The 14,037-nt window shown below is 34.9% G+C and overlaps 1 protein-coding gene across 2 annotated transcripts in view; it reads left to right on the top strand.

The window, feature by feature from the left end:
* LOC129257239 (pre-mRNA-splicing factor ISY1 homolog) overlaps positions 1–14,037 on the top strand; it is a 21,392-nt gene extending 7,355 nt beyond the window's left edge. The window contains exons 2-10 of one of the 2 annotated variants that reach the window (XR_010293079.1): positions 1,479–1,501; positions 3,566–3,726; positions 4,276–4,388; positions 6,660–6,777; positions 7,892–8,014; positions 9,481–9,599; positions 9,914–10,006; positions 11,873–13,563; positions 13,719–14,037. Coding sequence is in view for 1 of the 2 variants with exons in the window: in XM_064097064.1 (XP_063953134.1) it covers positions 1,479–1,501; positions 3,566–3,726; positions 4,276–4,388; positions 6,660–6,777; positions 7,892–8,014; positions 9,481–9,599; positions 9,914–10,006; positions 11,873–11,980 (858 nt within the window). In the remaining variant the exon portion in view is untranslated. Of the gene's footprint in view, positions 1–1,478; positions 1,502–3,565; positions 3,727–4,275; positions 4,389–6,659; positions 6,778–7,891; positions 8,015–9,480; positions 9,600–9,913; positions 10,007–11,872 lie in introns of both variants that reach the window. The other variant, XM_064097064.1, reaches the window with a different exon arrangement.

Here is a 14,037-nt window from a genome sequence, read left to right as displayed (position 1 = left end):
TTTTTTCCCATTTTGGTGCATTTAAGGCCAAAAGGGAATATTTATTTTGTTTTTTTTTCAGTTTTTTATATATTTTTATGAAATAAAGACAAAAATCGAAGGTCCGTCTGTTTTTTTTGGTATTGTTAACCCCCTAATGGCGGCTGCATGATCGCGAGCCGTCTGTGTACGAGGAGAAATAACAAAATAAAAAAATCCTAAAAAACTCCTAGAAACAGATGGCTGCCAGTTTTCTAGACTCAGCTCAGCCTCAGCCTAATACTTTACTTTACTGTCTTCAATATAGGCATAAGTAACTTACAGTCTGTTTGTCTCCTGGGAAGGGGGGGGCTATGTTATGTATTTTAGGATCGTGTTGGCTGTTATGGACGTGCCCAAGGTGCCGCTTTGCTTTGATGACCCCCCCCTCCATTTTCAGTCATCAGGGGCCCACTTTATTTGGCCATATTTTCTACAGCCAATCTGTCACATTCCTGCCCTGTACTGCTGCAGCATAATTGCTGATGATTTCTGACCACAGTGGAGGAAGAAGAAGATATTGTGTTTTTTTGGTTCATGAGATGAGTTGAGTGGCCATGCATTGGCATTTGGCATTGGCCATTGTATGTCTCTTCATATTTCATTATTGCTTTCATTAAGTTCCTCGTTAATTTCCTTTTTGTGATATTTTTTTAGTTTTTCCTGTTGTAAAACACCGTTCGTAATTTTTCTTTATTTATTTCTCCTCCCCCTCCCCTCTCCTTCTACTCTTCCTCCACCTCCTCCTTCCTCTTCTCCTTTTTCCTCTCACTTTTCCTCCTCCTCCTTCCTCTCAATTTTCGTTTTCCCCTCCTTCATCTCGTCCACATCCTCCCCTTCTCCTCCTCCCATTCCTTCTCTATCCTCCTCTTTTTCTTCTCATCCTCCTCGATTTTAAGGTCCATTTATATAGTGCAGCTTCTGTGTGATACTATATATAGACCTTTATATGACACCTAGATAGATCCTTGTGATTTGATTGGTTGTTTGATATAATTCATTCAGCCCATTTTGCAATGACGTCATCAACCGTGCAATTTTGGATCCATACGATTTTGTCCATTGCACGCGCGCACCGAGACTGCAGCTCATAGACAAATAAATACGCATGTTGTAATGACGTAACAATCAACAGACCGAACTCGCACTGCATGAGCATGTTTTGCATCGAAATTCATAAATTTCACATTAAAAAAAAATCAATTCTTATGTGTCATATAAACCAAATAATGAATGTTTTTTCATTCGTGCAATGGACAGAATACTTAATTCGGTGAAAGATAAAATAATGATCCATTCAACTCGGCTACGCCTCGTTGAATGGATCATTTCATCTTTCACCTCATGAAGTATTCTGTCCATTGCACTCATAAACATTCATTATTTGTATAATATTGATATTTTTCAAATTATTCACATGATATCATTTTACAATCAATTTTTTTACATTTTCTTTCCAGGCAAGAAATTCAGAGAAAGCTATGTGAGTATAATCTTATAAAGTATTTTTTATTAAAGAATTACAAAGTGTGACTAGAGATGCAATTGATTTTGTTTTTTTACAATGAGTACATAAAGTAATTAGAAAGTCATATGTTTGTAATTGATTGAACCACTCACCCTCTAATTAAGCTTATAGAAAATATATCACTCTAGTGATGATAACCAAGGAATTGTATATTAATAAATATTGTTAAGCACTGATTATTAAAGGAGTATGATACATTTTAAAGCAGTTGAATTCACATAAAAGAGAAAATCTAAGAAAACAATCAATGAAAGTTTTAGGAACATTAAAACGATAATAAGAAAGTTATGAGCATTTGAATATCGAGATCACTGATGCTATGTAAATCCTATGTTTCGCAGTGTGACCAACATCTGTGATGTCCAATTGTACACTTCCTCATTGTATTTACTTTATTATATTTCACTTAAATTTTCTCTTTTATCAAGTTTATTTTATTTTCAGTTCTTTCAGTTATTCTTTTTATGAAATGGCATGTAAATATATGAAATTAGATCATGGATGAATTGTTTGTCCTATCATTAGAATCAACAAGCAAAAAATATAGATGTTTGGGCCTTTGGGGTTATATTTTCAGTGTCCAAAGGGGAAAGTTGTACATGTGTGACACACATAAATACAGAGGGTGTGACATCACATATCTTGTATCTTGTTATTGCTAAAGGGAGAATCTCTAAAGCATTAGTGTTGTCAACATTCAAATGCACATAACATTCTCAGTCCTTCACATTTATAATTTCGTGGAGCTCAATAAATCGCTCTCCTTATTTTTTCGAGGAGCTCAATTGAGCTCCTCAGAATCGCTCTCCTAGAGGAGCTCAGTTTAATACAATACATGTATGCTAAATTGTAGATTTTTCTTAAAATTGTAAATGTAATAGCTGTGTAGCTATTAATAAATCTCTGGTGAAACTAGGCCTGGGTCATTACGTTTACAAAATATCTTGCTCCTTAAAAAAAGAAAATACCAAAAATACCAAAAAATTGCCAAATTTCAAATTTTTCATCTTTAAATCCATGAAATAGCCATCTATTTTTCATAATTCCTTGAAATTATTTTGATTTTAATAATTAAAAACTATCAGGAAAATGACAATTGTTGATCGTTTGATCGTTTTCATCATTATTGATTGTTTTATGCTTGGTCAACACCATGAAAATCTACATATGAGACTACAATATTTACCGAGTTTAACATAAATCAGAGTCAAGGAAGAGGTGAATATTCTTCAAATTTGTCTCGCCTGCATAGCAGAGCGAGGCTATAGGCGCCGCTTTTCCGACGGCGGCGGCGGCGTCAATGAACTCTGGCCGTGTTGGGAGTATGTGTTGAATTGGCTTCATAACTTAGGAAGTTTATGGTACTTGCTCATGAAACATCGACATAAGGGTAATCAAGTATGAATGATAGTTTTGCACAATCCTTAGGTCACATGATCATGGTCAAAGGTCATTTTGTTTCAATGGACATAATATTTTATTATCTTATTGATGTTTTCTTTTGTGAATAATTATTCATTAGCTGTTTTTCAAAGGAAGCACTGCTGCTATATCGAATTGCGTAATGCAGGCAAGACTGCCAGAGGTGTTCCACTTGTTTCAGTAGTTTCCAACTAAATCAAAGTAATTTCAAGGAATTATGGAAAATAGATGCCTATTTCATGAATATAAAGATGTGAAATTTCAGCAACTTTTGGTGAAGGTTTTTTTTTTTAAATAAGGAGCGCGATATTTTGTTCCTATTTTTTTTGTGTGTTTTTACATTGTGTGTCCAATTTCAGTCAAACTTTTGTTGGTCTTATTCTTCATTTTTTTACTCTCACATGAGCCTACTTGTTCCACAGGTTAAATTCTCCTTTAACTCCAATTTTGTTTATAAAATGGAATCTTTATAGGTATCTATCAAGTTTCATTCATTAGTTTATCAAAGGGAATCCCAATCGAACAACTGAAATACGTGTCCTGTATCATTCAAACTTGAATCATGGCAATAATGGCTATTTGTATATTGGTCAATAGGACGGCTTTGGCCCGTTTCAGAAATGCACAAATGGGCGATACAAAGATGAAGGAGCGACGTCCGTACCTCGCCAGCGAGTGTGAAGAACTTCCCAAGGCTGAGAAGTGGCGGCGTCAGGTGATCTCTGAAATTTCCCGGAAGGTTGCTCAGATACAGAATGGTAATACACTATTTCATTTACCAGTAGCAGTAGTTTTTTGTTGTAATATATTTATTTTGGTAATTAAAAATACATCAGTGTAATTGATACAATATCATACAATTTAATAAAGAACATAATATGCACCCAGTGGACTGCCATCAGGAAAAGGGCTAAAGGGCTTTTCCACTCTAACAAGAAGTTGATTTGGATAAATAGAGAAAATTCAAACAAGCATAACACTGAAAATATAACTAATATAAGCAGTTTGAAATTTAAACTATAGTTCATTTGGTTCCAATGATATTTTAATTGGAGTGAGTTTTAATGTTTGAATACATGAGTATAGGTTATCTAATGTACAGTAAGCCAATATTAAAAGATGAATGCTCCAAAAGACAGAACAGGACAGTAATTGATTACCATATTTTTACCTTTTAAATATAGTCATCAAATTTGTACTAAAAAATGAACTAGGTAGATAATGGGGGTGATTTGACATACATGTATGACTTATTCAATTATTATGTGTGGTTGCTCAGTTGTATGTTTTTATGTCATCATTTGCAGCTGGTTTGGGAGAGTTCAAGATACGGGATCTGAATGATGAAATCAACAAGCTGCTTAGAGAGAAAGGCCATTGGGAAGCCAGGATTGTAGAACTTGGTGGTCCAGATTATCGGGTAAATATGGCATTACTCATACTGAGCATAGAAAAGATGGCTAGATTAAATATTATAATGTTCAAGCTCCCTTCTTGTGCTTCTTCTGTCTGCTGGGTTGTCCTTTGTCATAACAGTTGTACTTCATTTCACTCAGTGAAATTGTGCATAGGCTTACCAGACACCCATCATTTTGAATCAACTTAGGAATATTTTTTTTTCATTAATTTTTTTAAATTTTCTCTAGACTTAAAGCAGCTCTTTTTTTCATTTTGTGACTTTGGATTCAGAAAAATTTGTATATGACTTCCTACAGCATTTCTTTTTATTGAACCATTGTGAATGGATAATTTTCTTGTTCACTTACGAGAGCTTGGTGAAAAATCGTGAAGAAAACCTAACCAAAAAATGTTTATGTTACTGGGGACTTTTTGAGTGGTGTTCTTTGGGGGAAAAAAAAGCAGTAAACAGTTTGATTTAGAGCTAGATTTTGAATATAATAATAATAATATGTCCATTTATATAGCGCTGTTACCATGTGCATGTACTCAACTGCGCTTTGATACGTGGTATCATATTATTACAGGGTAAATATGGCATTACTCATACTGAGCATAGAAAAGATGGCTAGATTAAATATTATAATGTTCAAGCTCCTTTCTTGTGCTTCTTCTGTCTGCTGGGTTGCAAACGGAAATCTGTCCTTTTTCATAACAGTTGTACTTCATTTCACTCAGTGAAAATGCGCATAGGCTTAGCAGACACCCATCATTTTTAATCAACTTAGGAATATTTTTTTTTTATTATTATTTTTTTTTTTTACTTAAAGCAGCTTTTTTTTTCACTGTGTGACTTTGGATTCAGAAAAATTTGTATATGACTTCCTACAGCATTTCTTTTTATTGAACCATTGTGAATGGATAATTTTCTTGTTCACTTACGAGAGCTTGGTAAAAAATCGTGAAGAAAACCTAACCAAAAAATGTTTATGTTACTGGGGACTTTTTGAGTGGTGTTCTTTGGGGGAAAAAAAGTAGTAAACAGTTCGATTTAGAGCTAGATTTTGAATATGATAATAATAATAATATGTCCATTTATATAGCGCTGTTACCATGTGCATGTACTCAACTGCGCTTTGATACGTGGTATCATATTATTACCCCGGCCATAGCTGAGCTGCCATATCGGCGCCAAAGCATCAAGGAATAAATGCTACTGGCCACCCATTAATCTCACCTGGGTCGAGTGCAGCACAGTGCGGATAAATTTCTGGCTGAAGGAAAACACGCCATGGCTAGGATTCGAACCCACGACCCTCTGTTTGAAAGGCGAGAGTCAGAACCACTAGACCACGACACGCCCACATATGGCTTGTCATCTGAATCATCCAGAATGAACTGAACCAAAGTCTCTAGAATGATGTACACTAATCTGAGCAATGCTAATAGTATTGTTTAGCCAAATGATATTATCAAAAATCACAATCCCAATTTTCATAAAGAATCAGTGACTGTAAAAAGATACATTGACCACTACACATGTGAGAGTGAAATGTTATAATACCCTTTACCAAAGCTTTACACATGCTTCAATTATGGCCTTGTGATCTGTTACACTTTGTCAGCTGAAATTTTTGTGGTGATTTATTTTTTAGTAATTTCACAAGGCCATTTTGCTAAAATTCCAACTTCTGTGTCAATAGTTTAGGTAAAAAAGGCTTGTAAGCCCAGGGGGGCGTTTCATCAACATTTTTGTCCAACAAGTTTTCAGGTCTGACAACTTTCCTTGATTATGATTGGCTGAGAGGCACTGTTACCATAGTAACTGTTGGATGAAACAGGACTTGTCGGATAAAATGTCTGATAAGTCCTTTCATGAAACGCTCCCCAGAACATATAGTGACCAGTGACTTTCCTGCAAAGAAAATAACAATGTACACAATAGTTTGATCACTTACTCAGGCTAAAAAAATAATAACATCTTTTTCTAAATTTGTTTAGCTGATCCTTTCAAAATTGCATATATGCCACTAGAAAGAAATTAAGAAAACATATCCTTTAATAGTGTGATTGGACTTTTCTTGCATCTACTAGTATTCCATTCATAATGGCCATTTCATACATTTTGAAAGTTTGGATTTCTAAAACACATTCTGTTTTCCCTAGACTATTCCTCATTACATAAAGTACTTTAGTTTGTTGAGGAAAAATTGGAACAACATTCGGAATGTCACAGAAACAACCACTGTGCTATCAATCATCTAATTTGAATGTTTTTCTTTTTATATTGCAGAAAGTTGGACCTAAGATGTTGGATCAAGAAGGTAAAGAGGTTCCAGGAAACAGAGGTTATAAGTATTTTGGAGCTGCCAAAGATCTACCCGGTGTGAGAGAACTCTTTGAACAAGAACGTAAGAATATTATTCTCATTGTATTGTTTTGGTCAAATCAGAATATATCGGGGCCAGCGAGCAAGCATGCCGCTGCTATTTACTGGAATTTTGTGTTGTTGCTTTAAAAATGAGTACCGAGAATTTGTTTAAGGTCAGGTCCACCCCACCAACAAGTTAGCTGCAACTTATAACAAATAAACATAATGCTAATCAGATAAGTTACAAAAGTTAATTTTTCAAAACATTATTATTCACAACACAGGTGATATGCAAATAAGAGAGGCAATATGAATTTCTCTTGTGTTTTATTGTATGAATCGAACATTTGAAAATAAGGAAGTTCTTTATTGAATCATAAGTAATAATAGGATTCAAATATTCAGAGTAAATTCAAGCTTTTACCGTAATGATAGGAAAGATATTTACTGTTTCATGTATAAAATTCATTAGAAATAGTAAGTTATGTGACATCATCAGTTTCCTCATTGGATACCCCCTATGTGGTGCATATATAGTGAGTGAAATTATTTGTACATCCACTTTTTATGAAATTTTCAGTATTATGCGTGTTTAATTTTTCTCTATTAATTCAAATCATTTGCTCTTAGGGTTTACTTGGCCTTTGACAGAGAACTAACATTCAATGCTTTCTAAACCTTGGTTAAATGAAAAGGAAGAAGCTGTATTCATCTTCTTTGATGAGTTGATGGAAGAATATAATTTTCACCTTTAGTCTGTTTGCTGGTTGGATAAATGGTTATATCCTGATTTAGCCTTGTATCAAATATTGTGATTGCAAAAGTTAGGAAGGTAGTATATGCATTTTTCACAATTGAAATTTGAAGAATGTCTACCTGATTCATTTAGTAAAAGAGATTACTGAGAAGTGTTGAAGAACCTTGTCTCAGATTGTTTCAATGTTAATGGTACTTACCTGTAATACAAAACTTTGCCATTGTTCGTAGGCTAAGTTTTTATTGATTGTATTCTATTGTAACTTTTTTTATTAGATTGCATTCATGATCATTATGTACAATTAATTATACATATAAATGAAATGCACTAGCTTTACTTTACAGGCCCAGGTGTTATCATTATTCATTACTTTCTATCTTTGAATTTGTGACAACAGCTCCTGCTCCTCCTCGGAAAACAAGAGCTGAATTGATGAAGTTGATCGATGCTGATTACTATGGCTACCGTGATGAAGATGATGGTGTACTAGTACCTCTTGAGATGGAACATGAGAAAGATTGTGAGTTGTAAAGTCATATTGGAATAAACTGATATCTATAGATCAGATGGTTAAGGAATTTAAGAGTTGTGATTTTGTAAATTTTAATCCTGCGATGTCACATGACAATGATTTTACGTTACAATTAATAAGTAATCCAACACTAAACAATTTAAGAAATAGCAGTTTATGGAATTTATAATCCATGGCTGTTTGCTTGTGAGCAGAATAGAGGGATAACAGTAGTAGAAAGAGTTGATTATATTGTTGATACGTTTGCTATCCCATTTGTACAACAATCATCTTTAGTTAACTTAAATCTTTATGTTTGGAATATTTGATAAAAAAAATCTAATCCAATCTAATATTTTCTAACATGCTCTTAAAATGAACCTCTTCAAACGTTCAGTCAAAACTCATTCAATATGGAATTCTATTTTGAGTATTCAAGGAAATAATTTTTTCTGATTTACATTTATATTTTAGTAATCTTAGAAATATATCATGAATTGAAATTAGCATATACATAAGAAAATCCAACCTCTCTGATATGCTTTTCACACTGCACATATTTTCCTTAACCTCGGGAAATTGGTGGGGCTAAGGGGGGTTCTTAGCCCCACCAATTTCCTGGGGTTAAGCTTAGCCCACTTTGGTTTCACACTACGTTGTAGCAAAGTGGGCTAGCACGGTAAATAGTACGGTACTATCTGGCCCTGCAAAAAGCAGGGTTAGCCGGCTTATTGCTGTGCTAAGAGATGCGGTGTGAAACGAAACCGGGCTAAAGAAAAGTGGGGCTAAGTATTAGCCAATCACAGAAGTTGAATTTGCATGTTAATTACACTCTGTTGTGGCAAAATCATCAATATTAATGAGCTGTGCGATAGTCCGGGTGGTGTTAACCCCGGCTATGCAAATAGTATGGGGTTAAGATAGACAGTGTGAAACCCCCAATAGATAGTACAGGGTGAAGGATAGTCCTGGGTTAATGATAGTATGGGATTAAGGAAATGCAGTGTTAATAATAATAATAATAATAATAAACAGTTCTTGTATAGCGCATATCACGATTATGAATAATGTCTCTATGCGCTTCCAAAGGACTTGGATATTATTACCCCAGCTGTAGCTTGGCAGCCGTAATTACTAAGATTACAGCGCACACGCATTTCAAGGAATAGATTCCTGCCAGGTACCCATTCACCTCACCTGGGTTGAGTGCAGCACAATGTGGATACATTTCTTGCCGAAGGAAATTACGCCATGGCTGGGATTCGAACCCACAACCCTCTGTTTCAAAGTCCGGAGACTAATCCACTGGGCCACAACGCTCCATATGTTAAAAGCATATAAGTTGTGGATTTACATTAAGTGACATAATGGGTTGGTTTAGCCCACATTTATGAATCACAAATATTAACACTCATTGGTTGAAATGATTATACATTAATGTTCTAATGGAAATGATTGATGTGAATCCATTACAGTGATAGCAGCAGCTGTTAGCGAATGGACAAGTAAGAAAGAAGCTGGACTTCTGGAAGGATTGACACAAGGAGAAGAGAAAGAAGAAGAAAACATATATGCTGTTCAGCAAGATTCTGGAGTAAGCAGTCACAATTGATATTCTTTATCTTCAACTGTAATATATTTGATCTCCTTTTTGAAGTAGTCTTATATGTTTTAGAAAATGTCAACTCTGTTTAGTTAGGCCCTCTGTAAAATATGGTAATTCTTTGCAATCTTAATGAAGAAAACAGTGAAGAGACCTTTTATTCACAATGTTTGGCTTGCTCAAACCAACTAGATCTTAATATTCTAATAATGTACGCTGATTTTGAATACTCTCTCTCTCATGTGTCCCCTCAAAGTTGCCTAAATTGTCTCTCCTAAGACTTGTATTTTTTTTTTCTCTTGCAGTCAGAGGATGAAGGAGAAAATGAGAAGGAGATGGAGGTTATTGATGGTCAGCCAAGATATGTTGCTCATGTTCCAGTGCCTTCACAGAAAGAGGTAATTTCTTTAACTCCATTTTAAGCCATGTCCTAATGGGACCAGATTGACCCTGTACAGATTCTAGGGAAATTACAATATGCAGTTGTCAATATGTTAAATGAAAGTTAAGAGGAGGTGCATGGCAAATGCCAGCATGCAATCATGACTTGCATTGCCAAAGTAGATGAATATACATTGGCAATATGAACATAATATGCATCAAAATCAGTAACATTTTCTTTGTATCCAGGTAATGTAATTATGAATATTCATGATCAAATATAGCAATACTAGATACTTCATGGCATACCGGTATATGAAATTCAAGTTACTCACAACATTAAAACAAACTTTCAATTTAATTGTTTTTTTTGTAGATTTTTCATGGGCAAAATTTTTTTTGCTGACATGATATATACTATATTGAGTGTACAGTAGTGCTAAAATGTTAATGAACCCCACCAGAAAATGAACATATTTAAAAGTGTTGAAGTCCTGAAATGGTATAAATATTTGATTGTGAAGTAAGGTGATAAATTATTATATCCAATAAAGTTTGTTTCTCTGGGCTCGCCCGACATTGTAGTGTTATTGTCTGCATTCAACACTCAGCATAAAGGAGTGCATTTTGTGGTGGAGTTCTCTAACTTGCTAGCACCACTGTATATCTCTCATTTCATTGTTTTATAAATACTTTTTGCAGAGAAGCTCACATATTATACCAAATTATGATTCTGAATATAATTGAACTTCTTTGAGTATAAAATATAAATATGAAATATAAATACATGAGCATGGCCTTACGCAGTGCACTAGGGGCGCAGTTGCCCTCCCTCCTCCCAATTTTTTTTTTGAAAAGGTATATTTTTAACTGTAAATTTTCACAAATTTCACCAAAAGTATGCAAAGAAATCCTTCAATTTCACCTTAAAAAGAATGCAAAAGCACCCAAATGACAAGCTCGGTCACTTTGCTCTATTGCTTTTGAGTTTTTTGATAAAGTTAACGCGTCCTGCCCCCCCGCAAAAAATTATGCCTGGGGAAAAAACCTTTCATCCTCTTCCAAACCAAGACAGAATCAAAGAACTTTTTCATAATTGGATTGCGGCAATAAAGTTGAAAAATTCTTTAAATCATCGTACGAATACAGCTGGCATCATGTGATTTGTAGTGACCATTTCCAGCCTGATGAAATATGAGGAGGACACGCGCAAAACTCTAAAGGAATAATTCTAGAGAGCTTACCGATGGTATATGAAATATGGTGATAAAAATAAAACGCTGAGGTGAAATTCTGAAAGTAAAACACTTGAATTGATCCAGACAGTATGGGAGAGAATGAAACAACGAAATAGTGTTTTCGGCAGTAGACACACGCAATCCGCAGCTGACTACGCGGTAGACTGATGATCAATTTAATGAAGTGAAATTCTGATGTTATTTATGCTCTTAAACAAAGTGTAAAATTGAACTATTAAAAAAAAAAAAATTAGTATAGGCTGAAACAGTTTAGTTCAGTTGGAAAATACGACTGAAAATATGTGTTTAGTTTATCGTAGAATTTTAGTAGTGAAAATAGACCACAGTATAGTGAATCACTCACGTAGAGCGCAAAAACATCACACTCCCCTGGAAGTCCAAACAAAATAACAGCATACAGCTTAATGTAAGATCGTAGCACTCGTTTGATTTCAAGTAATATTTTTTCAAATATGTAAAATAAGACATACTGTGTGTTTAGTCAATTAAAAAGGTATAGATGTCGGCTGTAAGAAACCCCATACATGTATTTTAACCTTTATTTTCCTGTAAGATGAAATCAATGTTTTATATCAATATATGTATTTATATTTGGTCACATTATTTCCATTCTCTCAACTCCAGGTTGAAGAAGCCCTCTTAAGGAGGAAAAAGATGGAACTATTAGAAAAGTATGCCAGTGAGACATTACAACAGCAGGGCAGTGAGGCTAAAACATTAATGGGATTATGAGAGAAAAAGCCGCCTTAAAGAACTTATTGTGCCTCTTGAATCTTGAATAAACTACCTTCCAAAGTTTTCCTGTGGAGTTTTATTAACTTGAGGTTGTGATGAAGATGGACATCAGGTAAAATGTAAAGGAAAGAAGAAATGGAAGAATCAATAGCTTATAAGAACTCATCATGGATGTTATGGAAGATAGTTGAGAGAGGGCCAAGTTATTCCATACTTTATAATGGTACTCAGCAAGGAATGAAACTTGTAGACATCAAATTAGGTTTGTTGTGCGAACTGGTTTGAGTGTTCTCTTCTCATAAAAGACGCAGCAATGACGGGCTAATCCTCACAAATAAGATCATGTGTTTCAAGTACTAGTGGAACATTTTAGAGATAAAGATTCATATTGCATCTATTTTCTTGTCAAATGTTATGATTTGAACCCCACTGAATTTGCCTTCTTTGACTACAATGGCTTTCTCATATCAAAGAGAAATTAGTGCTGGTTTGGTGGAAACCATGGAATTATGATTGCATTGTCTACCAGTAAATGCTATAGTGATGGTATGTTCTAACCAGCACTGACCACCCTAGTGATGGGACTTCAGAGATCTACAGTGCAATTTGAATGGATCTTAAGGTCCTCTTCTGTGTTCTCTGGGCTTAATGAAGATTTGAGTAAAAAAATATATATATTTTAAAAAGTATAAAGGCACATCATGTAATTTTGTCCTTATAAATTGAGCATAGATGAAATACCTTCTTTCATCAAAGGGAACAAGTTGCATAAAATGAATATTGTAAAAATAGCTTTAAAAACGGCCATTGCTAACCACTTGCTGAGCAACCAAGCATGCACAGACAATTCTGTCCATCTTGGTTTAAGGTGCTCAGCTGAGCAAGGATTTTCACTCACTTGCACATGCTCGAGACAGCATATTATTCAGCTAACTGACCCCATTATCCTGAGACAATTTACCACAGTTTACTTCATTCTACTACATACATGTACAAGGGTAGTTTATATGAACTCTGCTTTCTTCAGATAATTAGAGATAAGAGTGGAGGAAACATTTTGCTATCCTTGGCCTCGGCCTCAGTCTGCATTAGTTTACAACATACACAAGAGAAAAATGATATCCAGTTGCGTTTTGACTTAGCATTTTGAGCCTCACCTCCAACCTTGCCAATGAATACTGAAAGACTAGTAGTCTTAATCTTTAAACTCCTTGATGATACAGCTAACTTTTTGTCTCGCCCACCAGAGGTGAAGGTGAGACTTTGGGATCCATATGTCGTCCGTCCGTCACAAATTTTATGACACATAACTCCGCTACTGTATGTCACTTTTCAACCAAACTTGGATGGTAGATGCACTTAGGAGACCTGCATGTTACGCTGTAATCGGAGGTCACATGGTAAGGTCAAAGGTCATTTTCAGGTCAACGTTAAAGTTTACATGCATGGCTCTCTTATGACACATAACTCTGCAACCATAAGTCACTTTTTCAACCAAACTTAGATTGTAGATGCACTTACGGGACCTGTATGTTATGCTGCAGTTGGAGGTCACATGGTAGGTCAAAGGTCATTTTTAGGTCAACATTAAAGTTTACATGCAAGACTCTTATGACACATAACTCTGCAACCGTAAGTCACTTTTCAATAAAACTTGGATGGAAGATGAACTTAGGGAACCTGCATGTTATGCTGCAGTCAGAGGTCACATGGTAAGGTCAAAGGTCATTTTGAGGTCAACATTAAAGTTTACATGCAAAACTCTTACGACAAATGTTATTCCATCCCTGTTATTTCACAATGAACTCTTGATACATTTCTGTTGCGTGCCCTTGCAAATTGCGATATTTCTGGTCATTTTCTCAAGTGGGCGAGACACAACATTGCCTATGCCTTGTTGAGATAAGTGGAGCATCACAATTTTTTTATAACATAGGTTTATTGTTTGTTGCTTCATATATTAGACTGAAAGGATGGAAACATGTATAATACCTACTGTAAATCTTGTAGAAAAAATGTGGAAATAAAAGTATCCAAATTTCATATATACCAAA

Source organism: Lytechinus pictus, chromosome 3 (assembly GCF_037042905.1).
Source record: "Lytechinus pictus isolate F3 Inbred chromosome 3, Lp3.0, whole genome shotgun sequence".
Lineage (NCBI taxonomy): Eukaryota > Metazoa > Echinodermata > Echinoidea > Temnopleuroida > Toxopneustidae > Lytechinus > Lytechinus pictus.
The sequence above is the reverse complement of the archived record's forward strand: the minus strand, read 5'-3'. Positions and strand labels throughout refer to the sequence as shown.